This window comes from Episyrphus balteatus, chromosome 2, assembly GCF_945859705.1.
Source record: "Episyrphus balteatus chromosome 2, idEpiBalt1.1, whole genome shotgun sequence".
NCBI classification, from domain to species: domain Eukaryota; kingdom Metazoa; phylum Arthropoda; class Insecta; order Diptera; family Syrphidae; genus Episyrphus; species Episyrphus balteatus.
The window spans coordinates 61,290,138-61,316,342 of record NC_079135.1 but is presented as its reverse complement, the minus strand read 5'-3'; the positions used below and the strand labels follow the sequence as shown (position 1 = coordinate 61,316,342).

General features: G+C 36.9%; 2 protein-coding genes across 3 annotated transcripts in view; one reads left to right on the top strand and one right to left on the bottom strand.

Annotated features, from left to right (window-relative positions):
• The window catches only part of LOC129912756 (dopamine D2-like receptor), a 315,611-nt gene that overhangs the window by 37,165 nt on the left and 252,241 nt on the right, over window positions 1–26,205 (top strand). The window lies entirely within an intron of this gene.
• On the bottom strand, window positions 15,077–15,769 carry LOC129909462 (uncharacterized). The gene has a single exon (XM_055986543.1). It carries the CDS (start codon window positions 15,767–15,769, stop codon window positions 15,077–15,079), a length of 693 nt encoding a protein of 230 aa, XP_055842518.1.

Here is a 26,205-nt window from a genome sequence, read left to right as displayed (position 1 = left end):
TTGCGATAGAACTTTTTTCTATCTGTTTTTAGAACAATCATAAGTGTAGCTATAAGCCGTTTTAGGGTTGTCCATTCTCTATTGCACACCCTGTATATTTTCAGACATATTCCAAACAAAAATTCCCAGGGAAATGGTTTCGGGAGAAGGGCCCCAATCGGAAAAATGGCGAAAATTTCCATTTTTTTTTGGTTTCCCCATATTCTTAACAGTTGAGGAACGAAATTCAAGCCAAAAAAAAAATGAAATTTCAGGAACTTTTCAGTTAGGAGTTTTTTTTTCAGGAATAGGATTATGACGATTACAACTAAACTTCAACTTTTTGAATCGTTATACCTAAGAAACGGTGGGTCTTAGGAAAAAAAGTGTCGTGACACTTTTTATATATAATAATCTGGTCTACAATTCTTGCATTGAAAATTTTTTGATAAGACTTACCGTTTTGCTGAAAATCGTGAAAAACCAGTTTTTGTGACCTTTTGACCCCTATAACTCTTAACGCGGACACGATATCAATGTCGATTTTTCACATCTTCATAACAAAGCCGTCATTAAGCTGTATACCAAAATTCAGCCCAGTAGGAATTTTTCCGCAGATAAAACCTAAAATTACTGGACTATATTTGGATGATTTCATCGTTTCCGGGAAAACATTTGATGACCATTGTGAAAACCTAAAGGCTGTATTCCAGATTCTACGAGTAGCAAATCTAAAGTTGAATCCAGAGAAATGTGCACTTTCCAAGAACGTGGTTAAATATTTGGGGCTTATCATTTCATCCCAACATTTCCAGGTTAATCCATTTAAAACGCACTCCATTAAACGCTCAAAAGTAGCTGGAGTATTACATAGCTTAAACGGGATGACATTCAACTGCCGCAGATCATTTCCTGTTTAGAAAAAACGTCTTTTGCCGATCTTCTGGATGGATTTCCACCTGCCAGTAGCCAATCTTCAAGTCCAAAGTCGAGACGGACACAATCCCGAAAATTTGAATCCAGAAAACCTAGAATACCGAAAATCCCAAAACCATAACACTCAGAATCCCGAAAACTCAGAGTCCCAAAAATCCTAAATCCCGAAAACCCAGAATCCCGAAAAAACAAAATCTCGAAGACCCAAAATCCAGAAAGGCCAAAATCCCAAAAATAAATCAGAAAAAGCAAAAACCTACTCAAAATGGGAGACGCACAGAATCCCGAAATCCAAAAAACCCAAAATCCAGAAAACCCTGAATCCCGAAAACCCAAGATCCCGAAAACCCAAAAGCTCGAAAACCCAGAAGCCAGAAAACCTAAAATCCCGAAAACCCAAAATCCCGAAAACCCAGAATCCCGAAAACCCAAAATCCAGAAAGGCCAAAATCCCGAAAATAAAACAGAAAAAGTTAAAAAAACTCTTCAAAATTGTGTTTCACTGAAATTTAAACTGAAACATTAATCTAAAACCAATTAAATAACAATTTAAACATACAATTTATTATAACTTAAATATTAAAACTCACACTTCTTTTGATTTTATTTCAACGATTTTTCCAAATTAACTCAATCACAACAAAACACTGCTCAAAGCACAATAAAAACTTAAAATCATGTAAAAAAGAGATATTAACTGAATCATACACTTATGTTGCCTTTTACGGGTTGACACCTTAATTTCACACTTAAGCCTGGTACGCAGAAACACAATTTTTAAGAGTTTTTTAACTTTCTCTGTTTTATTTTTGGGATTTTGGCCTTTCTGGATTTTGGGTGATCGGTAGGTATATTGGATTCTGGGTTTTCGGGATTTTAGGTCTTCGGGCTTCTGGGTTTTCGGGATTTTGGGTTTTCAGGATCTTAACTTCGGGTTTTCTGGATTTAGGGTTTTCTGGATTTTGGGCTTCTTGAATTTCGGGATTCTGTGCGTCTTCCATTTTGTTTGTTTTTGCTTTTTTTAATTTTCGAGATTTTGGATATTCGGGATTCTGGGTTTTCGGGATTCTGGGTTTTCAGGATCCGAAAACCCAAAATCCCGAAAACCCAGAATCCCGAAAATTTGCGCAAATTTTTCATTTTATATAATTTTTCGGGATTTCGATTTCGAAAACAATCCTAAAGCCTAATACGCAGATCACGCTAAACTTTAGCTTCCCATACAAATAATCGAAAAATTATAGCCGAGCTAAAATGTATCAAATACAAATTATCGATAATTTGTATGGGAATTTTACTTAGGCTAAAATTTAGCTTAATCTGCATTTTTTTTTTTTTTTTTAATAATTTGCGCGCACTAAAGGGGTTTTGAGTACCCTTAATATATATATAAACACAGTACGAGCTTTAGGGAAAGTGGAAAGGATTTAAAAGGAGATGCCGATGCACATTGGTTTTAAAGTTCTGAACATCAAAATGGGAGGGAAAAACTGAGGCGGGTAATGCGTACCAGGCTTAATCCCGAAAACCCAGAAGCCCGAAAACCCAAGATCCCGAAAACCCAGAATCCCGAAAACCCAAAATCCAGAAAGACTAAAATCCCGAAAATAAAACAGAAAAAGTTAAAAAACTCTTCAAAATTGTGTTTCACTGAAATTTAAACTGAAACATTAATCTAAAACCAATTAAATAACAATTTTAACATACAATTTATTATAACTTAATTTGCGCGCACTAAAGGGGTTTTGAGTACCCTTAATATGTATATAAACACAGTACGAGCTTTAGGGAAAGTGGAAAGGATTTAAAAGGAGATGCCGATGCACATTGGTTTTAAAGTTCTGAACATCAAAATGGGAGGGAAAAACTGAGGCGGGTAATGCGTACCAGGCTTAATCCCGAAAACCCAGAAGCCCGAAAACCCAAGATCCCGAAAACCCAGAATTCCCAAAATACCAAATCCCGAAAACTCAGAGTCCCGAAAATCCAAAATCCCGAAAACCCAGAGTTTCGAAAAAAAAAATCCGGAAAACTCAAAATCCAGAAAGGCTAAAATCCCATTCTGGATTTTGGTTTTTCGGGATTCTGGGTTTTCGGGATTTTGGGTTTTCGGGCTTCTGGGTTTTCGGGATTTTGGGTTTTCGGGATTTTGGGTTTTCGGGATTCTGGGTTTTCGGGATTTTGGGTTTTCGGGATTTTGGGTTTTCTGGTATTTGGGATTTCTGAATTTTGGATTTCGGGATTCTGTCCGTCTCCCTTAATTAAAGTTTCAGTGAACAGACCATTTTTAATAGGTTTTTCCTTTTTCTGTTTCATTTTCGGGATTTTAGCCTTTCTGGATTTTGAGTTTTCCGGATTTTTTTTTTTCGAAACTCTGGGTTTTCGGGATTTTGGATTTTCGGGACTCTGAGTTTTCGGGATTTGGTATTTTGGGAATTCTGGGTTTTCTGGATTTGGGATTTTCGGTATTCTATTTAAATTGATATTAAATTGGTGTTTTATTTTATTTAATGAAAGTTTCAGTAAACAGACAATTTTGATTGGATTGGGGTTATAATCCCGAAAACCGAAATCCGGAAAACCAAGATCCCGAAAACCCAAAATTCCGAAAACTCAAGAAGGGCAAACAAAAAATACTTCTAGAAGAAAAAAATTCTTGATCTTGTGTATATTCTACGAAAAAAATTGTTCAATAAAGTTTTTATGACCTGTAGTCCAGTTGGTCTCATTAGTTAGATGCGTGTACCCTTTCTAAGACGCAAAATTTTTGGTCGATGATTACCGACACTTATTAAATTTACAACATAAAGATACTGTGAATTCGGTAATCATCGACCAAAAATTTTGCGTCTTAGAAAGGGTACACGCATCTAACTAATGAGCCCAACTGTTGTACCTGGCCGAAACGCATTTTGGAATACAGGTCATAAAAACTTTATTAAATTGAATATTATTCATCAAGTCCTCAAAACATAAATAATGAATTTATTTTCATTATTTTAGTTTTCTTTCAAATTACAAAAATTGTTCTACAGTAACTCTCTGGTCTATCTGCAAAGTTGATACCCTTTAGTGTTGATTTAAGAAAACGCTTACTTTGGTCATGTTAATGTTAATAACTCCGTATCTACTTATGATAAAAACTTCATTAATGTCACTCATAGATTTTATGATATTTAGGAAAACCTGCACCAGGTAAAATCTCTAAATTTTTGCTTTATAGCCGATTTTTCAATCTTCTAATAAACAGTAAGTTAACTGTTCGACGAATAAAGTTATTAGGCTCATAAACAATCAGATAGCAACACTGATTTTTTCAATAAAGAAAACTTTATTCTACAGAATAACAAAAAAAAATGTCAAATTCAAAAATATTCAAAACTAGACGTCATTTTTATTCATATTGTTTTCTGTTTTCTTGTGTTCCCTTGTATTTTTTAAACGTGTTGGTCCTGAAATTTGTGAAAAAAAATAGCATCTTTATAATTTATAATACCAAAGAAATCTATTTTATCAATATTTTCTTCAAAACATTTTTGACAACTGGCACAATAGGGTGTTTTCATAAACGTCTGCCTAACTTAGGCCTGCGTTAGTCGTGTTCATAAACTCAGATCTGCGATCGGACTAACTTAGTCCAACTGCAGTTCTGCTGTTCATAAACGTCAGTATGTCGTCAACATCGGGCAGATTGCGCAGCCAAAATTTTATTGCTGCAGAACTCAAGAAGAAATTTATTTGACTCTTGATTCGATTTTTTTTTTTTGTTAATAAATGTAAATATTGTTAAAAAAAATGAAAAGAATACATTAATTAGGGTGGTGCAAAAAATGTTTCTTTTTTCATTTTTCGAAAAATTTAAATTTTAATGACACAGAAAATTTCGAAATCGTGTTTTTTGAGGTAGTGAGTTTATATTAATTTTTTTCGTATTAGGGTGGCTCTAAAAAATGTTATCTTCTACAGTTGCTTGAAGAATTCCAAAAAAATCAACGTGGATATTGTTTTGACCAAATTATCGAAGAAAAAAAATTCCATTAGGGTGGTTCAAATTTTTCTCTGCAGAGAAAGTTTGTAAAACATAGTTTATGAAATATAATGTAAAATAGGGGTAGGTATTTTCGAATTAGGGGGCTCAGAAAAATGGTATATTTAACATTTACGCTTGGAATTGTTAGAAAGGGTACACGCATCTAACTAATGAGCCCAACTGTTGTACCTGGCCGAAACGCATTTTGGAATACAGGTCATAAAAACTTTATTAAATTGAATATTATTCATCAAGTCCTCAAAACATAAATAATGAATTTATTTTCATTATTTTAGTTTTCTTTCAAATTACAAAAATTGTTCTACAGTAACTCTCTGGTCTATCTGCAAAGTTGATACCCTTTAGTGTTGATTTAAGAAAACGCTTACTTTGGTCATGTTAATGTTAATAACTCCGTATCTACTTATGATAAAAACTTCATTAATGTCACTCATAGATTTTATGATATTTAGGAAAACCTGCACCAGGTAAAATCTCTAAATTTTTGCTTTATAGCCGATTTTTCAATCTTCTAATAAACAGTAAGTTAATTGTTCGACGAATAAAGTTATTAGGCTCATAAACAATCAGATAGCAACACTGATTTTTCAATAAAGAAAACTTTATTCTACAGAATAACAAAAAAAAATGTCAAATTCAAAAATATTCAAAACTAGACGTCATTTTTATTCATATTGTTTTCTGTTTTCTTGTGTTCCCTTGTATTTTTTAAACGTGTTGGTCCTGAAATTTGTGAAAAAAAATAGCATCTTTATAATTTATAATACCAAAGAAATCTATTTTATCAATATTTTCTTCAAAACATTTTTGACAACTGGCACAATAGGGTGTTTTCATAAACGTCTGCCTAACTTAGGCCTGCGTTAGTCGTGTTCATAAACTCAGATCTGCGATCGGACTAACTTAGTCCAACTGCAGTTCTGCTGTTCATAAACGTCAGTATGTCGTCAACATCGGGCAGATTGCGCAGCCAAAATTTTATTGCTGCAGAACTCAAGAAGAAATTTATTTGACTCTTGATTCGATTTTTTTTTTTGTTAATAAATGTAAATATTGTTAAAAAAAAATTAAAAGAATACATTAATTAGGGTGGTGCAAAAAATGTTTCTTTTTTCATTTTTCGAAAAATTTAAATTTTAATGACACAGAAAATTTCGAAATCGTGTTTTTTGAGGTAGTGAGTTTATATTAATTTTTTTCGTATTAGGGTGGCTCTAAAAAATGTTATCTTCTACAGTTGCTTGAAGAATTCCAAAAAAATCAACGTGGATATTGTTTTGACCAAATTATCGAAGAAAAAAAATTCCATTAGGGTGGTTCAAATTTTTTTTTTTCTTAATAAATTACAAAAAAAAAATTTTTTTCTCTGCAGAGAAAGTTTGTAAAACATAGTTTATGAAATATAATGTAAAATAGGGGTAGGTATTTTCGAATTAGGGGGCTCAGAAAAATGGTATATTTAACATTTACGCTTGGAATTCAACCAAATTCAATTTAATTAACTCAAAATGAATTTAATATTACTATAGCAAAAACGCACTAAACAAACTTTCTGTGCACTAAAAATCATTTTTTTTCAAACGCATAAAAAAACTTTCTTGAACACCCTAATTAAAAATATTTTTTCCATAGATAATTTGCTATAAATGTGAACTACTCGGTGTTTTTATAATTTTTTTTTTTTAGAAGAAAGTATTTTTTTTATCCACCCTAATGTAACACGGCTTACAAATTTTTCGTGTTATTAAAAACAATATTTTCGGGAACTGAAAAAGAAATATTTTTTTGCTTAAACAAAACTCATTCTGTGGTAATTTTTTTATATTTTTTTTCTGACGTTTATGAACACTCAGTGACTGCTGAAAATTGTACCAACGCAGGCCTGCAAACATTCTGCAGAATTGGTGTGTTCATTAATGCAGCAAAGCAGAAAGACGATTGGACTAACGCAGATTTCCGACGTTTATGAAAACACCCATATTTTTGTTCAGATTATTCCTTAGAATAAATTTTATTTGTCTCTGAAAGAAGCAGATAGTTTTATTCCTCTATTTAATGTTTTTTAAAGGAATAAGCTATATCCGACTGTTGAAAAATTGATTTTTTCTCTATCTGGGGAATAAGTACTAACTGACTGTTTAACTGACTATTGAAAAATTGGCCCTTAGTCAAAAATGGGTACGAGTGTGCTTACATTCGATCATTAAACAACAAAGCGCATCATACGCCACACTCAGGAACATTTTTACGAACACCAAAGCTCCGATTGAAAAGAACCAACAACACAACGTTGTCTATGAGGTATGCTGCGGGGGACAGAAGGGGAAAAGTGCAATTTGACTTACATCGGAACAACAAAAATACAACTAAAGCTTGCGGATACAACAAAAACTAAGAAGAACGATGAACACAAGAAGATCGAGAAAACTGAAAACACCATTAGCAATAACATAAGTACCTGAAACTACACTGTGATAAATTTATGTTTGTCTTTTTAATTTATTAGTCTCTTGTTTTTAATGTTAATTATTAAATAGTTTAATAAATAAAAACAATGTAAAAATCAACAAAAAAACAACATGTAAGTTTTTTAAAAATTTACCAAATTGTATAAAACAATAAACAACAAAATTTGTTCATAATGTTCATTTTAAGATCAATAAAAACCCCTGAAGAAGTTGTGAATAGCGCCGAAACGTTGGATAAAAGATGAAATAAAGTTTTTTATTTGCATTTTAAATCAATTGACCAAAATAGCTTGCATTACCAAATATAAATCTACTATTATGACTTTCATTTAAATGTTTTGCCAGGCATAATATACAAGTCTGCTACATACTATTTTTGTTAACAAATATTGTTTAAGAATTATATGTTTCAAGAACCCTCAATAAAGAATTTAAACAAAAAGATCCTCAAAAAGACGTACCAAAAAAACGTAAAGCTTTGTTCTCACCAGAGCGTGCATCCTCTTCCGAAACAGAAGAAGTGAATGTAGAAGTAAATAAACAAAACGATAAATAATAACAAAGAAAATAATGTTAAAATAAGCCCACCGCCACCGATTAATGTTGTCGGGGTTCAGGCGTTACCGCTGACGAATTTTAAAGTTATCTCGTTTAATAACAACAAGTGGAAAGTTTGTGTAAAAGACTCCGATAATTATCGTCTCCTTTCGCGAAGACTAAACGAAGAAAAAGTAGAGTGGTACACATACGAAAACATATCGGAAAGACCTCTACGCGTGCGACGTGGCGAAAAAATTATGTCATCAGTGATCTTAAAGAACAAAATTATAAGACTTTAAATGCTGAAAACATCGTCAAGAAGGAAAAACAACAAAAAGATTAAGAAACAGTCGTGGTACAACCTACTCACGTTTGATAAAACAGAAAGACTAGAGGAAATCTACAAAACAATACTTAACCTCGTTGATCGAACCTCTAAGATACCGTACAAAACAAGTACCTCAGTGTAAACGCTATCAAGTTTTCAATCACACGCAAACCTATTGCAAAAAAGAACCTAGGTGTGTGAAATGCTCGGGAAAACATTTAACTGCAGATTGTACCGGAAATAGCAAAAGTCCAGCGAAGTGCATTTATTGCAATGGAAGTCATCCGGCAAGCTATAGAGGCTAAGAAGTTGCCAAAGAGTTACAAAAAACGCCGAGAAAAACTCACACACAAAGAAAACCAAAGAAAGAAACAGAAAACCCAATTTCTAAGACACCTTAAAAGGGTAAATACATTAAGACCCAGTACCGGCAAAGAGAATACAACGCCATCAACATCAAAGACGTCTCCAAAGAAAAGAAGTGTAAGCTCATACGCCGAAGCGGCAGCTACACTCGTAATAAATTATCCTGAACCTGACGCATTTTCTCACTGCCTGGCTTTAATTTTGTCAAAATTCGAGGATCAGGTCAAACTTAATACCTAATAGAATATGTGATAGGCTGGCTAAAGAAGAAGATTTTATTCGACCCCAACGCTATACAAAAAAACATGATGGAAAACCTTTAAATTATTACGTGGAATGGCAATGGATTATGGCAGAGACTTAGAGAACTAGAAATGGTTATACGGGAACAAGATATTGATATTTGTCTGATATCAGAAACCCATGTTAAAAAAGAATCAAATTTTAATATAAACTGTTTTCTAGATTACCACGCAATTCATCCGTCGAACAAAGCAAGAGGCGGAGCATCATTATATAACAGAATGTATCAAACACTCGAAAGGCTTAAAGCTTGAACTTGAATCGATGCAGCTTATAAGTGTGCAAGTTGAAACTAAACATGATGTATTGAATATCTCATCAATATACTGCCCTCCGCGGCACAAAATCGATACAAATGAACTTTCAAAATTACTAAAACCACTTAGACCAACGTTAATTATTGGTGGCGATTTTAACGCTAAACACACGTTTTGGGGCTCTATACGAAGCCGGTATGGAGAATAATTGTGACTTTCATTCTACTGGGAAACCAACCTGATTGATTTATTTATAGTCAGGGGAATACTATCAAATCGAATTAAAATAACTGAATGCTTTAATCTTTTCTCTAACCACTCTCCCGTTATTCTCACCATTAGCGAAAGTCTTGTTAAGATTGAAATACCACCTAGGCTAACGAACGGTAAAACTAACTGGAAAGGCTTTAAGAGAGATATTGAGGATAATGTGGAATTAAGGGTATCACTACAGACACCTCTTGAGCTTGATACAATACCCCTTACCACATGGAACAATACCCCTTGCCAAAGAGAAATTTCAGAGTACAAAGACGCTAAATATCCCCAAGAGGTAAAAGACATACTTTACTTAAAGAAAAGCGAAAAGCACGCACGAAATGCCAACAAACTCGTGCTCCTCAACACAAAGCTATCCTTAATCATCTAAGTAATTTGCTTAAAAAGATGATATCAGATTTTAAGAACCACGAAGCTAAAAATTACCTAGAAATTTTGATGGCAGGTAAAGGATCTAACTATGGAAAGCGAGGCTATGTGAAGCTGGCACCCCCAAATGCAAATTTTGTTTTCAAACCTATATGGTTCGATTGCCCAAGGTTAGCCCAGGATAGCCCAAGATTTTTTTTCGTTAGCCCACCCTTAGTTTTAAAATTATTACGGAATTAATTTTTTTTTCACCTCAAAAATCACAAAAAAAAAATTTTTTTTATTCTGTGAAAAAATTTTTGGTTTTGCACTGTGGTTCGATTGCCCAACGTTACCCCAGGATAGCCCAACTTTTTTTCTTGTTGACTGCACTATTTTTTCAAAAGATACAACAAAAATCTTTTTTCATATCAGAAAACGAAAAAATTTAAATTTTTTCCTGTGAAAAAATCCTTAGTTTAAAACCGTGGTTTGTTTGCCCAAAGTTAGCCCAAGATAGCCCAACTTTTATTTTTGCTATCGTAAGCTTAGTTTAAAAATTATAGAAGAATTAGTTTTTATCCACCACACCAAAAAAAAAGTACGTATACACCTCAGTGACCCTTTTTTCATTTATAATTAAGAACAATTAAATTCACTGGTGTTTGCATTGCGCCTCAAATGTTTTTAATTTGAATTAACATTTTTACTCGATTGAATGTAGTCCATATAACATTCCTGTTAAGAAGCTTAAGTTGACATTTAACATTAAAAGCCACAACAAACGAATAATTTTTCAAGTCTCAAAATCAATTTTTTGTTTTGTTTGCCATATAAGTACCTAGAAAAGCTACATGCTTAGTAAAATATATCGAAACGTATTTCAAAAGTAACAACAAATATGATATGGTGTAAAGTGTTTGTTTTTTCAGAACACGAAAAAACACTTTTTTCAAAGTACCAACTTTTTAAAAATCAAACATTTTTTTTTTTCAGTGTAAAATTTATCTTTTTTTCATTTCTCCTCAATAAACCATTCTAATTCCAACTAATTACATCACTTTTTTCGTTAGCCAACCCTCAGTTTAAAAGTTATAACAAAAAACTTTTCTCAAAGTACCAACTTCTTAAAAATCAAAGTCTGTTTTTTTCAGTGTAAAATTTATCCTTTTTTCATTTTTCCTCAACTAAAAATTCTAATTCCAACTAATTACATCACTTTTTTTCGTTAGCCCACCCTTAGTTTAAAAGTTATAAAAAAAAACTTTTCTCAAAGTACCAACTTCTTAAAAATCAAAGTCTGTTTTTTTCAGTGTAAAATTTATCCTTTTTTCATTTTTCCTCAATTAACCATTCTAATTCCAACTAATTACAGCACTTTTTTTCGTTAGCCCACCCTTAGTTTAAAAGTTATAACAAAAAACTTTTTTCAAAGTACCAACTTCAAAGAAATCAAAATTTGTTTCTTTCAGTGTCAAATTTATCCTTTTTTCATTTTTCCTCAACTAAAAATTCTAATTCCAACTAATTACATCACTTTTTTTCGTTAGCCCACCCTTAGTTTAAAAGTTATAAGTTTTAGGCAAGGCGACGCACTGTCAAGCGACTTCTTTAACATCGTCCGTAAAAGAATTATACAGAACTCAAACGTCAACACTAGTGGCACTATCTTTCAATAGTCCATCCAGCTGTTTGCATATGCCGACGATATTGACATAATCGGAAGAACTCAGAGTGATTTCAATGGCGCTTTTGTAAGCATCGAAACGGAAGCGGCAAAAATGGGTTTAAGGGTCAATGAGGGCAAAACCAAGTATATGCTGTCGTCTAAAAAGGATACTCAACACCGACGCATTGGACAGAACGTCACCATCGACAGCCTTAACTTCGAGGTAGTAAAGGACCTCGTCTACCTAGGCTCCGCTATAAACACGGACAACAACGTCAGAGAAGGCAATTGACCAGCAAAGCCCTCTCTCGAGCAACTAAGGTGCCCCTATACAAGACTCTTATCATCCCAGTCCTGCTATATGGTGCAGAAACATGAACTTTAACGAAGGCGGATGAAAACATCTTGGATTGTTTCGAGAGAAAAGTTCTTCGTGCCATTTTTGGTCCCGTGTGTATTGATGGTGATTGGAGAAGAAGATACAACAACGAGCATGAAAACATCTTGGATTGTTTCGAGAGAAAAGTTCTTCGTGCCATTTTTGGTCCCGTGTGTATTGATGGTGATTGGAGAAGAAGATACAACAACGAGCTTTACGGGTTGAACAAGGACGCTTACCTAGCCAAAAGAGTGAAGGTGCACCGCCAGCGAGATGGCTAGGTCACGTGGAGCGCATGGACAACAATGCTCCGGCCCGGAAAGTTTTCGACTCCCACCCAGAGGGACGGCGCAGTAGAGGAAGACCTCGTCTGAGGTGGCGTAACCAAGTGGAAGGGGACCTCAATCAACTTGGCGTGCGCAACTGGAAGCAGCGAGCTAAGGATAGAGCTGGCTGGCGAAGCTTGTTGGTTGAGGCCCAAATCCACAGCGGATTGTAGCCGCTTTACGGCGCTGGTCACCCTAAGTTAGTAAGTAAGAAAGCTTCATTACAAGAAATGTTACGCTCGCCGAATTAAACATAGAAATTAAGAAGCTAAAGTGAAAAAAAGCACCACTTAATTAATGCCAATCTTAGGTTAGAATATATTCCAAACCAATGGAAAGTCGCAGGAGTAATAATGGAATTGAAACTTGGAAAACCATCTCACGAAAAGAAATCGTACAGGCCTATTTAACTTCTTCCTGTAGTGTCGAAGGTCTTTGAGAGAATATTTCTTCAGCGTCTTCAGCCAATAATAGAAGAAAGAGGTCCTATACCTGAACAATAGTTCGGTTTTAGAAGCAAGCACTCGATGATTGATCAAGTACATAGTGTTCTTTAAACTTTAGAACCTTGTATGTTAAATGAGAAAACCACTTATACTTTCTTATTAATATTGATTACAATTTTATTTGAATAAGATGACTTTTATTTTCTTATTAATATTGATTACAATTTTATTTGACTAAGATGTTCACTTGAAAGTGGTTGGACAGCGAGTGCCCATTATGCCGATCATTCAAAGGTACTTTGCCAAAAATGACAAGTCAGCATAATGAACACTCAGCGCGTGAGACTAAACATTGAACTTTTATTAAATGATCTTATTTCGTCTGGTCTCACGCAGAAGTAGGAGTTGGGTGGAAATATGATATGGTAGGAGAGGTAAAAATGGGTGATAGAATACAAAAAAATAAGTAGGTATACATAATTATACTTAAAAAGAACACTCAGTGGGAACTGGTAAGAAATCATTTCCCATCGTGTCAGCAACAATGCAATGTGATAATACTATTGGTCATATGGTTACTTAAAATGATACTAAAAATGTTTACTTAACATACTCCCCCCTTTTGAGGGATCTAATCCCTCAAAAAATTTAAAATTGTGTGTCTATTTCAAAACGAGGAGCGCTTCTTCTAGGAAGTGGTTTGGGTTTTCTTTTTTTTAATAAAATAAAAAATGATGAATCCAATCATTGTAAGGAATAATATGAAGCTCATGCTATAATGATGGTAATCGTGCGTATTTATAGAATTTACCCAGGTATCATTATCTAGGTCTTTATCAACTTCACTAATTTTGCCTTTTAAATCTTCTATCTCTTTAAAATTAGTCTCATTGCTCGAGGATGTTATGATGTTCATATTTTTCATCGGTATTTTACCTTTAATTGACTCAGAAATTTTAATAGAGGGAACAAATGAGTCTTTTAAGGTGGTATTGCTAAAGACTCGACCATTTATCACTATGTGTGGAAGTTTTAAAATACATGGTATCAAAAATTCTATAAAACCACTGTCACTTAGGGTTAGACTTTTTGTTATTCCTTCACACACCAATAAACCAGTTACAGCCTCCTTAAGAGCAAATATCCAAGTATTGGAACTTCTTAGGCTTACCCATCGATCTTGAGAGATGGATCTCGTTAAACAACAGTGACTTAAAGCACTACTCAAATGATTCAGAAGCGAGACTTCACAACTTATACCGCTGTCTCGATGAATCATTGTTGGTAGTTGTTGGTTACAGACAAAATTTTTCGTTGAGAGGAAATGGCATGATGATAGCTGATTTTCTGTTAATTCAAAATACCTATCTCTTGTTGCAGTGACTGCTAAATAAGGGGATGATAATTCTATTATGAAACTTGAATCATTTTGAAATAGAGGAAACTGAACTAAATTAAAAAGCTGAAATTCTTGGTTATCAACCAAAGGGATCATCATTTCAAATACTATTGAGTCATTAAGACTTCGTCCTTTAATAGATGACAGCTTAAAAATATCTAATACAGATGCTGTCGGAATGTTAAGATGGGACGGAATGTTGTTCCGAATAATTTGGAGCTGTTTAATAAATTGTGACGGCGAAATAAAATGAGGATTCATTTTGACATTATTAAGACTAAGAAGAACGTCAAGTAATGTGTCTTGCACTCTTTCGAGGTTTGAAATTGACAAAATCAAATATGAAGTTAATGCAGAAAAGCGCTGACTGACATCGATTATTTCTTGATGCTTTTCAATGCTGTTTAAGGATTTTTCGAACATGGTTTTAAAACCTTGATATTGCTGACTGAGTTGCAGATTATTTCGTTTAAGCAGATTTACGGTTGAATCTGCGATTGAGCTCTGCTTTTTAAAGAGATGCACGAGATGCTGTTCATCTTGGTTCACCAAAGAGATTTGGTGCTGTATGTCCTTAGCATCATCTTGATCCAATACCCCAAATAAGCTATGTGCCACGTTTCCTATAAAATCGAAAGGAGATCTAGCAATTCTTATCCTTTTATTGTAAGAAGTATGATAATTATGAATGAGGTCATTGTTTGATTCGATTGCTATAACTCTTTGTTTGAGAGCTGTTACTGTAGGCAAACAATACGGATTAATTTTCAATTCATCTAAACAAATATTATCCATTCTCTGTAAATAAGATTTCACTTCTCCTAGCTCTAGCCAATATGATGATAAATTAAAAAATATATAAATGTTCCAAAAACTATTAACGGTGCTCGCACTACCTATATCTTCAAAATAAATCCCTGTGGGATGGTCAAATTGGGTTATTCTTATTGGTTCGGTATCTGAAGAGGCAGCTAATGGGAACAATAGCAACATGAAGCATAATTATGATGTTAAAGAGTTACGGAGGTATCTCCCACTTCTTAATCTCATCAGGGGTTGTTTTTTTATTGGGATTTGTGCAGCATCCTTTTGCTGCTCTTTATGGTCAATCGGTAGGGGACAAAGATTTTGAACAGCTCGTTGATATGTGCCGGTTTCAGTCTTAACATATGCCACTCGTACTAATCCGTCTGTTCCCTTGACAACTTCGATTACACGTCCGAGTTTCCATTTCATTGGAGGCTGGTGTGCATCTTTTAAAACAACCATTGTTCCAGGTTCTAGATTTTTGGATTCCACCTTCCACTTTAATTTCTGTTGAAGAAGATGGAGGTATTCATTTGACCATCTTTGCCAAAAATGCTGTTGAATATTCTGAATCTGACGAAATTTGTCTAATCTTGAGATGTTATGATCAGTTATGTCAGGTTCTGGAAGCGATGTCAACGGAGCACCAATTAAAAAATGACCGGGAGTCAATGCCTGCATGTCATTAGGATCTGAGGAATTAGGTGTAAGTGGGCGTGAATTCAAGATAGATTCAATTTGAATCACAACTGTGGAAAGCTCTTCATAAGTTAAAGACGCTTCTCCTAAATATTTTAAAAACAATGTTTTTGCGGATTTAACAGCGGCCTCCCAAAGGCCTCCGAAATGGGGAGAACGTGGTGGAATGTGTTTCCAGTTAATTCCCATTTTTAAACAATTTGAATTAATCGATGATTGAGTTTCAGACGAATCAAGAAAATCTTGAAAATCTTTTAATTGGTTTCTTGCCCCTGCAAAGTTTGTGGCATTGTCACAGAATATAGTATGGCATACACCTCGTCTTCCTACAAATCGTTTCAAGCAGTTAATAAATGATTCAGTAGTAAGGTTGCATACAACTTCAATATGAATAGCTTTTGTTGAAAAGCATACAAATACTGCAAGATACGATTTTGTTGGAGTTTTCCCTCGAATATTATAATGTGTTCGTATTGGCCCACAAAAGTCCACCCCTGAATAATAGAATGGGCGAGAAGGTACGATTCTTTCCTTAGGTAGATTACCCATTAATTGATCTATGGATTTGGGTTTCGCACGGAAACATTGGATGCATTTAGAGAGTACCTTTTGTGTTTCTCTTCCTACACTCAAAATCCAAAATTGTTGCCGAGAGATAGATACAAGTGTTCTATGGGAAACGTGTAGATGTTTTTTATGTAAGTGATCTAAGAGTAATGTGGTAACTATATTATTTTTTGGGAGTAATATTTGATTTTTTGCTTGGGAAGGAATTTCAGCATTTTTAAGTCTTCCACCCACATGTATTAACATTGTTGTTTTATCAAAATATGGGCTTAACGAAATTATGCTAGAGGTATTGCGGAGAGGTTTCCCTGCCTGAAGTGCCTTATACTCTTCGGGAAAAACACTTAATTGAACAATCCTCCATAACAAATGCGTTCCTTTCTGGATTTCTTCCGCGGTTAAAGAACCAGTTCTTCTGTTTCCTTTGCAGCGAAAATTAAAATTCATCATGAATCTATAGCAATGTGCAAAAATTTTCTGCAGTGTAAAAAACGAGTTTTTATGGTTGATTGAATTTATTATATCATTTTGGATTGACATATTTAGCACTGTCTTTGGCCTTCGATGCCCAGAGATTTCTTCTGGAATCGAATACTCCATTTGTATACTTGAAGTTTGTCTTAAAAACTCAGGGCCATTGAACCAAATGGTTGATCTTACAAGATTGCGCATTCCTAACCCACGCGATATAAGATCTGCTGGATTTAATATTCCCTTTACATAATTCCAATGATTCAAATCTGATTTCGATTGGATTTTTGCTACACGATTTGCTATATATGTCTCCCAAGTATAGGAAGGTGCCTTTACCCATGTTAAAACCGTTGTAGAGTCTGTGTAATAACTGACTGATGTGATCGTCCTACTGATTATTGGAAGGATTTTTGCACTAATTCAACCATTAGGACAGCCGCCTGAAGCTCTAACCGAGCTATAGTTGTCGCCTTTAAGGGAACGACACGAGATTTTGAACATAACAATTGAACAAAAACTTTCCCTTCATTATCAATAGATTTTAAGTAAATGCATGCGCCATATGCGCTTTCACTACTATCGGAAAATGCATGCACTTCTAATTTCGTCTATTAAGATAAGGCGTGGGATATTAATTTCATGCAAAGAAGAAAATTCTGATAAATAGTTTACCCACTTATAAGCCTGTTCTTGAGGCAGATTCTCATCCCACAATATCTTAGATTTCCAAAGTTCTTGTAGAAATATTTTTCCTAGTTATATGGCTGGGCCTATCAATCCCAAGGGATCGAAGAATTTTCCCAAGTCGGCAAGAACGCGGCGTTTGGTAATCTTTAAATCATTGGGTGCATTGTACTTGTAGCAAAATTTGAATGTGTCTTCAATTGGGTCCCAAACCAAACCAAGGGTTTTAATGACCTCCGACTGATAGATTGTTAACATTCTTTCTCGATCTTCCATTGGAATATTTTCTAGAATACGTGGATCATTTGAACAAAATTTGGTTAAATTAAAATTTCCTTGACTTAATAATTTTATTGTTTCATTGAGAAGCAACTTGGCTTCCTCAAGAGAATCTGCTCCTGTTAGGCAGTCATCCACATAGATATTTTTTGTAATAATTTTTGATGCATTAGGATATATATGTTGAAAATCATCTGCTAATTTGACCAAACATCTTGTAGATAAATAAGAGGCAGACGCCATTCCATACGTAACTGTGTTGAGCTGGTATGTTCTTAATGTGCTCTTAGGATCTGGCCTCCATAAAATGTGCTGATATGCTCTATCCTTTGGATGAATGAGTATTTGACGATACATTTTGCTAATATCGCCAGTGAATACATATTTATGTAATCTGAAATTGGCTATAACTGAAAATAAATCTGATTGGACTGTTGGACCAACCATGAGGGTGTCATTAAGTGAATACCCAGATGTCGTCTTTGCAGAAGCATCGAAAACCACCCTGAGCTTTGTTGATGAGCTTTCGGGTTTAATTACACAATGGTGTGGAAGAAAATAATTTGACTTTTATATGTCAAGCTCTTGAATTGCAGTCATATGACCTAGACGCTCATATTCCTCCATGAAGTTTGTGTAACTTTTTTTGAGGTCTGCATTTTTTTCTAGTTTTCTTTCTAATGAATAAAAACGCTTCTTTGCAATTTCTTTTGAACCTCCTAATGTTTGGTTTGGGTCTTTCTTAAAAGGAAGTCGTACTATGTACTGACCCTGGCGTGTTGTTTCCACGTTATCATTAAAATGTTTTTCACATTTAAATTCTTCTTCGCTGCAGACCTTCGATTCAACTTCAAAATTTTCACTTTCCCACAGTGATCGGACCATTTTATCTAGTGTTCTCAGACTAGGTTTTGACACTGAATGACAATGAGAATTTTGGGAAGAATCTACAGCGCTTCCTGCTAAAACCCATCCTAATCTAGTATTCCGCAATAGAGGAAGACTGTTTGAGATTTTAAATTCTCCCGGCAAAAGAAGCTCGAAGAATAACTCGCTCCAATTAACAAGTCTATGCGGTTGGAACTAATTGTGTTAGGGTCAGCAAGAAGAATATTGGAGGGCAATTGCAAAGTTTGCCTATCCAGAGATGCAGTTGCCATATAATCACTTATTTTTGGCATTATACTGGTCTCAATGATTCTTTTATATGATGAAGTTCTGGATTCTAAATGAACATTTATTACGAAATTGGCCTGACTTTCCCTGCCTCCAATTCCGCTAATCGGAATGTCCTTTCTTCGCTTTATGTTCCCTAACTGCTGGGCTAGGGATGTTGTAATAAAATGTAATTGAGATCCCGAGTCTAACATAGCACGACAAGGAATACGAGTTCCTTTTGAATTCACGACGTTCACAATCGCCGGGGCGAGATATACCTCGCGACCCTTTAATACGACCCCTAGAGAATTGTTATTATGGGACCCTGAAGGAAACTCACCCACCCGACCAATAATATTATCACACTTACCGGATGCTGGGTTTTTTACGTTGACATCTTTTTTATTTGGATAGTGTAGTAAAGTGTTGTGTTTCCCGTTGCAAACCTTGCATCTACGTTGTTGCTGGCACGATGGGAAACGATGTCCTTGCAAATAGTTGGTGCAAAGTTGAAGCTTGCGCACCTGCTGATTGCGATCCTCAACTGAAAGATTAATACATTTTTTACAATTAAAGATCTTATGATTATTAGTTTTACAATATGGACAATTTGCAACTTCCCTATTTTCAGATGCGGTGGTTACCGCTTTCTTCCTTTCATCTGGTTTCACCGTCTCCAGGGCTTGGAACCTGCATTCGACAAATTCCAGTAATTGGGTTAGAGTTGGTGTTATTCTTGGTGCTTGTAGGGATTCCTCGAAAAGCATTCGGGTGTCTTTGTCCATTTTTTCCAGCAATAGATGTACAACTAATGGGTCCCATCCACTGGTGTCATAACCGAGATTGTTGATGGCTTAAATGACTTCCTTTGTTGTATCATGCAGCCTCTTGAGACTTCTGACAGTGTCTACGATGGTATTTGATTGGAACAATCGACTTAACTGAGCGGATAACAGCAACCGCTTGTTGTTGAACCTGTCAACTAGAGTGTTCCAAGCCAATTCATAATTGTCATCAGTGGCATGGAAATGTTGAATGAGGTATTGGGCATCTCCAGTAAGATTTGTCTTTAAAAAGTATAATTTTTGAGCCGGTGCAATTGGTTGGTTGTGCACCATTTGTTTGTATAGATCGAAGAACTGCGGCTAATTAAGATAGCTTCCATCGAATTTCTCAATTTTTGGAAGCTTGATTGTTGTTGCTCGTCCTTGATTCATTTGAACTGTTTCAGCTGGCAATGTATTAGTTGGTAGCCAGGTGATCCTCAAATCTAATTCATCCTGGAGCTCAAAGTAAAGCTGTATATCTTCTACAGCTGCATCGCCTCCAAGTCGTCTATATGCCTTTGTTATTTCATCCCAATTGGTCATTAGGGTTTTTGTTTTTTGGTTAAATTCTTGCGGTAAAGTTTCCCGCAATTTCAAGACCTCCTTGAAATATTTTGCAGAGTAATCGGAATTTGCTATCCGTAGTCATCCTGTTGACCTTTACACTGGTGTCATCTATTAAAGTGGGCTTTATTGTCAGCCCTGGTGGTATGTTAAATTTGGAAATTGCTGCGGTAACTCCCTCTGAATGACCTGCTGGGGGCTTAACGGCTGCTGGTCCTACGAGGACTCCTTTTAGCTGCTCCGGCTGAGGATGGACTGCTGCGGTCTCCTCTATAACCCCATCAGATTTTTCTTCTTCCGCTACTGCAAACCGCTTGATGATGTCATCTTTCATTTGATCATGAATTTTTTTTACCCCATCGTAAAAACCTTTAGTGAAGTATTCGCGTTCAGTTACCTGCGGATAATTGTCTCTTATCTCGCTATCAACATTGTCGAATACTTCCCATAATTCATTTAATCTTGAATGTGTGTTGTGTTGTGGGGGAAAGTTGCACTGCGACCTTAAAGGTCTATTGTGCCCCCAAATTTGGCTGCAATTAACTACTTACAGTACAGTCTCCAGTTTGATACTTTTTAGGTATTTGATTAACTGGAGTATTTCTATCGACGGTAGATCTTTACTTGTTACCTGGTGCTGGCCCAGGTATCTGTGTCGATTGTGCATTAGTGCTTCACAGTTGCCCAGTATGTGTTCTGGTGTCTCTTCATTATTGTTGCAGAATCTACAGGTGGCACTGTCTGCCAGGCCAATGTTGTTGAGGTGTTTTCTCAGCTTGCAGTGGCCTGTAAGGATCCCTGTTATTATTCTCAGGTTGTTTCTACTCAGGTTAATGCAGGTTTTAAATCTTTTTTGGTTGTAATTCCCAAGTAGTGATTTCGCCTGTCTGAGTTTAGGAGTCTCTTTCCAAATTTTAGTTCGTTTGGCCTCCTCATCGGTTTTTATCATTTGTTTGATCGTGCTGTCTCCAATTCCGCAATATGGTTCTGGGCCCATAAGAGGTGCGGTTGCACCTGCTTTTGCTAAGGAGTCTGCTACTTCGTTCCCTTGTACTCCAACATGTCCGGGAACCCAGTACAGTGTTATTTTATTTGCCTTGCCAAGCTCGTTCAGCTTCTTCACACATTCCCATACGAGTTTGGAGTTGATGGCGTATGAGTTTATAGCTTTAAGTGCGGCCTGGCTATCAGACATTATGACAATGTTTTGGTTTTTGTATTTTCTTTCGAGATTACGTTCTGCGCATTTATCTATAGCGTTGATTTCCGCTTGAAAAATGCTAGGAAACTGTCCCATTGGAATGGAAATTTTGGTTCTAGGCCCAAATATTCCTGCTCCAGTTCCATCAGCTGTTCTCGATCCATCAGTGTACCACTTGATGGCGTTTGCATTGAAAGTGTAGTTCGTGGATTCACTTACCCACTTTGCCTTGCTACTAAACTGTGTTTGAAAGTTTTTCTCAAAATTGTATTTCTTGATCATGCAATCTCTTGGGATGTCAAGGAGGTTTTTAACTGTGGTGTTCGATATTGAGTCCCTTTCTTTGAGACCAATACTCTTGCCCGTACCAGTTCCCTCTTTTGCAAATCTCAAGATTGTTCCGTTAGCAGTACTACTTATTACTTCATGGAGTGGTGTTAAGTGGAGGATGACTTCCATTGCTGCTGTAGGGCAAGTTCTCATTGAGCCAGTAATGCATAAGCAGGCCAATCTTTGAACTTTGTTTAATGTCTTTTTAGTTGTAACTAGTTCGGTTCTTTTGTGCCAAACAACCGCACCGTAGGTGATAATGGGTCTCACCATCATGGTATACATCCACCTTAGGATATTTGGTTTGCACCCCCATGATTTATTTGCCAGTCTTCGGCATATCATAAGGGCTTTTGTGGCTTTCCCGACTGTTATTTCTAAGTGTTTATTCCAGAGGAGTTTACTGTCTAGTGTGATACCTAGATATTTTACCTCTCTCTTTAGTTCAATGACCTTACCAGCTAGCTGGATAGGTCTGATATGAGGCAAAAGCCGTTTCCTTGTGAATGGTACAATTGTAGTTTTTGCTGGGTTGATATTAAGCCCCACCGTTAAACACCATTTACTTGTAGCTGAAAGTCCTCTTTGGATGATATCGCAAAGGGTCTCCTCGAACTTCCCGTAGGCGGTTATTACAATATCGTCAGCAAAACCAAGACATCGAATACCCAGGGATGTAAGATGTTCCAGTAATTCATCCACTACAAGGCTCCACAGCAAGGGTGATAAAACCCCTCCCTGTGGACATCCTCTTGTTGTGATGATTTTCTGTGTTGTTACACCTGTAGTTGCCTCTGCCGTTCTTGTGCTCAACATTTTCTCTATCCATTTTGTAATGGTGGCCGGAACACACTTTCTTACAAGAGCCTTAGATACTGATTCATGAGAGGTGTTATCAAAGGCCCCCTCTATATCTAGGAAGGCACATAGTGCAGTTTCTTTAACATTTAATGCTTTTTGTACGGTGTTCGTTAATTCGTATAGAGCAGTTTCAGTTGACTTACTTGCCCTGTAGGCATGTTGGCGATTATTCAGAGGCATTTTTATGAGTACTTCTGATCTTATGAAGTTGTCAATTAATTTTTCCAATGTCTTCAGTAGGAAAGATGTTAAGCTTATTGGCCTGAATGACTTTGGATGGGTTGTATCCTTCTTTCCTATTTTGGGAATGAAAATTACTTTAGCTCTTCTCCACAGACTTGGTATATACCCAAGTGCTACGCTGCTTCGCAGAATGCTAATTAGCTGTGGCATTAATTCTTCTTTACCTCTTTGTAGAAGTGCGGGAAAGATGCCATCCACTCCGGGTGACTTGAAGGGTTGAAAGGTATTTATTGCCCATTCAATCCTATTTCCTGAACAGATAGTTGAAGCTATCTTCCAGTCTTCACGATTAGGCATAGGAGGTATTCTCTCTATTTGGAGGCCTATCAGTGGAGAGCTTCCCGGAAAATGAGTGTTTAGTAACAGTGTTGACTTTTGCTCTTCGTTTTCAGTAAAACTGCCGTCCGGTTTACGCAGAGCTAGCGATTTTATAGTTTTTTCTTTTGCTAGTGCTTTATGCAGTCTTGCTGCAGCAGGAGTAGAGGAGATACTCTCACAGAAGGTCCTAAAACTGTTTCTTTTGACTCTTCTTATTTCTTTGCTGTAGTTAGTCAGTTCTGTCCTGTACTGATTCCACTCTCCGGTTCTTTTCGCCTCATTAAAGAGTTTTCTTACACTGGATCTTAGTTTTGACAGATTTTTGTTCCACCAAGGTGCATCTTTCTGTCTTTTCATGGGCTTTATAGGGCAACTGAGTTCGAACGCCTCATTTATTGCCCCACTGACCTCATTAACTATTTGCTCCAACTCATAGTGGCTTGTTGTCGTTCTAGCTGGACCAATTTGTTCAAGGTTGCTCTTTAGAGCAGTTTTGTAGATATTCCAGTTCGTTTTTCTTGAATTTCTTCCAGAGGTATTCTCTGTTTGAAGGCCTTCAAGGTTAAACGTTATTATTCTATGATCAGACAGTGAGGGTTCGTTGGAAACTTTCCAATCCCTTATTAAGCTGCTTACATTCGGGGTTCCGAATGTCAAGTCTAACACTTCGTTTCTAGTTCTAGTTACAAAAGTTGGGGTATTCCCTACATTGAATGTATCTAGATTTTTTTCGATAATAAAATTTAAAAGGTACTCACCCCTTTGATTAATATCGGAACTACCCCACGTTGTATGGTGAGCGTTGGCGTCGCATCCAACCAACAACGGTAGTTTTTTATTGTTGCAGTAGTCAACCAGCTTCTGTACTTCAGCAGGCGGTATGTCGTCATCATCACCCGCAAAGTATGCTGCAGCTACAACCATCGTGCAGGGATTGTCCTCGATGTATATCTGGGCTTGTATTGGAACAAGGTCCCGCGTCATAAATTCTGAAAGACATATAAAATTTATATTATTTCTGATCATTATGCATGTTCTGGGCGAGGTGCTTCTCGTGTCCCATATTAAATTGGAGTCCTTACTTGTTAGGCCCCTTACTTGACCCCCGTTAATCCAGGGTTCTTGGATCAGCACTAACCCCAGGTTATCCGCCGTGAATTTCCTTGCTATGAAAGCCGAAGCCGCTTTAGCATGGTGGACGTTAACTTGGGCTAGCCTGGCACTGATCCCGCGTCCGGTCATTTTGCTTACAGAATCGGGGCAAATGCCCCTTCATCTGCAAGCAGATGTTCTTCCTCCTTTTCAGTTGGAAGCGCTTCATCCGGGCTCACTCGTAACGGAGAGAGGTCCATGCCCTCATCTTCACCGTTCACTGAGCCTTTCTCCATCTCGGCATCTTGGTTTACCTGTACTACTGGAATACTTGGAGGGGGTGGTGGTGGTGGTGGTGGTGGTGGTGGTGGTGGTGGTGGTGGTGGTAAGGGAATAGGATTTATTGGATGGGGGGTTTTTGGGGTTTGGTTGGTGGTTGGAGGTTGGTCTGTGGAGTCAGAGGTAGTTGGGTCATTACCTTGATGGTGTGTGTTTGCCTCTACATTATTTTTCCTGAGGCCAGTTATGGGGATTTTCCCGAACTTAAAATGCAGTTCATGACCTGCATTTGTAATGGTTTTGGCAGAGTTGGTGTCGATCTTTGCCACCAGTAGTTTGCCTTTGCCTTCCGCCTTGCTCTTGATGATTTTCCATGCTTTAACACAAAGTCCATCATTTTGAGCTTCAATCAGGGCTAAAGATTTCTGGTCCTCCTGATCCTTACTTCTTGGAAGGAACATCGTTATGGTATGCAACTTGGGAATGTTTTCTCCCAAGCATGCAACCAGAGCAGTGCCCTTCCAAGTGCTAAGTCTTGCGGCTTTCTCTTTAAGCCAGTCCGCTGTTTGTAGACCAGCATAGTCTACAACGAGCAGGCCTGTTTTAAAGTGAATCCCGTTAAACTGTAGCTTATGTTTCCAGCCTAAAGACACTTCCTCAATGATCGCCTCCTCGAGTGCTGTCAGTTCATCGGTACCAAGAGTTGCGTCAGGATATTCTTTTGGTAGAATAGCTATCCTTACGCTTTTGGTGGTATTGGCGTACGACAGTGGTCTCTTGCTGGTATTCAGCGCGGTGTTTGATCCCGCTTCTGCTGAGTTGCCCAATCTTGGTTTTTTCACCTCTTCCCTTTGGGGAGGGGTAATATGGTGATTTTTCCTCTTACCTTGTCCCTGGCTTTTGGGGACTCAGCTAAAAGTTCAGCTCTCCTTTCCTCCACCCTCCTTTTGGCTTCTTCAGGGGTTTTCCCTTCCGCCAAAAGATCGAGGTACCGCCTTGTAGCCGCTCCACTTAGACCCTTCCTGAAGGGATCATCCAGGCCACCTGGTTCGCCCCGTTTCGGAAGAACTCTATCTTTTGCCTTCTGGCTTCTGCTTGGCTTCTTTTGGCATTTTTCGGAAGCTGATTTTGAGGATGGGGTGTTCCTATCCCTGGTGCCATCTTTGGCTTTGGCTACATCTCTAGATCGCCTGGGAGGTGTTCTCTCTTGGCGAGTAGAGGATGTAGTTCGAGTAGCATTTTCTCTTCGTCTAGGAGGTGTTCTCCTTCGACTTGAAGTAGATGCTTCTCTTCTATCTGCCCGGTTTCGTTCGTCCCTAGGAGGTTTTCTCCTGTGGTCCTTACTACTTCTCGGTCTCGAATCGTCTCCATGAAGATTTCTCTCCATCCGATCCGCAATTTCATCCGCGGTGGCATCCCGCTCAATGAGGAATTTTTTATAGTTTTTGTTGTTGTTATATTTTTTTGACATATAAATCCCACGAGTAGCTAGAGAAAGGTAGGTCCGCCATATTAGAGCTCCGCATAATATGGTAAGGTCTTGGTTACACTTTGATTCGACCCGGTTTCAAAGAGGCACCGTTAGAATACAGCCGGATACCCCTGGCTGCAAACCATCCAATAGGCACGGTTACGTAACACCCTGGATTAGGGGTGGCAGTTCTTAGTCGTAACTCCTCAAAATCACTGTCAATTTAGATTGCTCCAAGTCAACAGGTCAGATGAATCTTTGAAACTCCAGCCTATGC

What these genes read in the sequence shown, in the direction of transcription:
- LOC129909462 (XM_055986543.1), bottom strand. Translation starts at nt 15,769, where the DNA reads ATGGGAATTAACTGGAAACACATTCCACCACGTTCTCCCCATTTCGGA.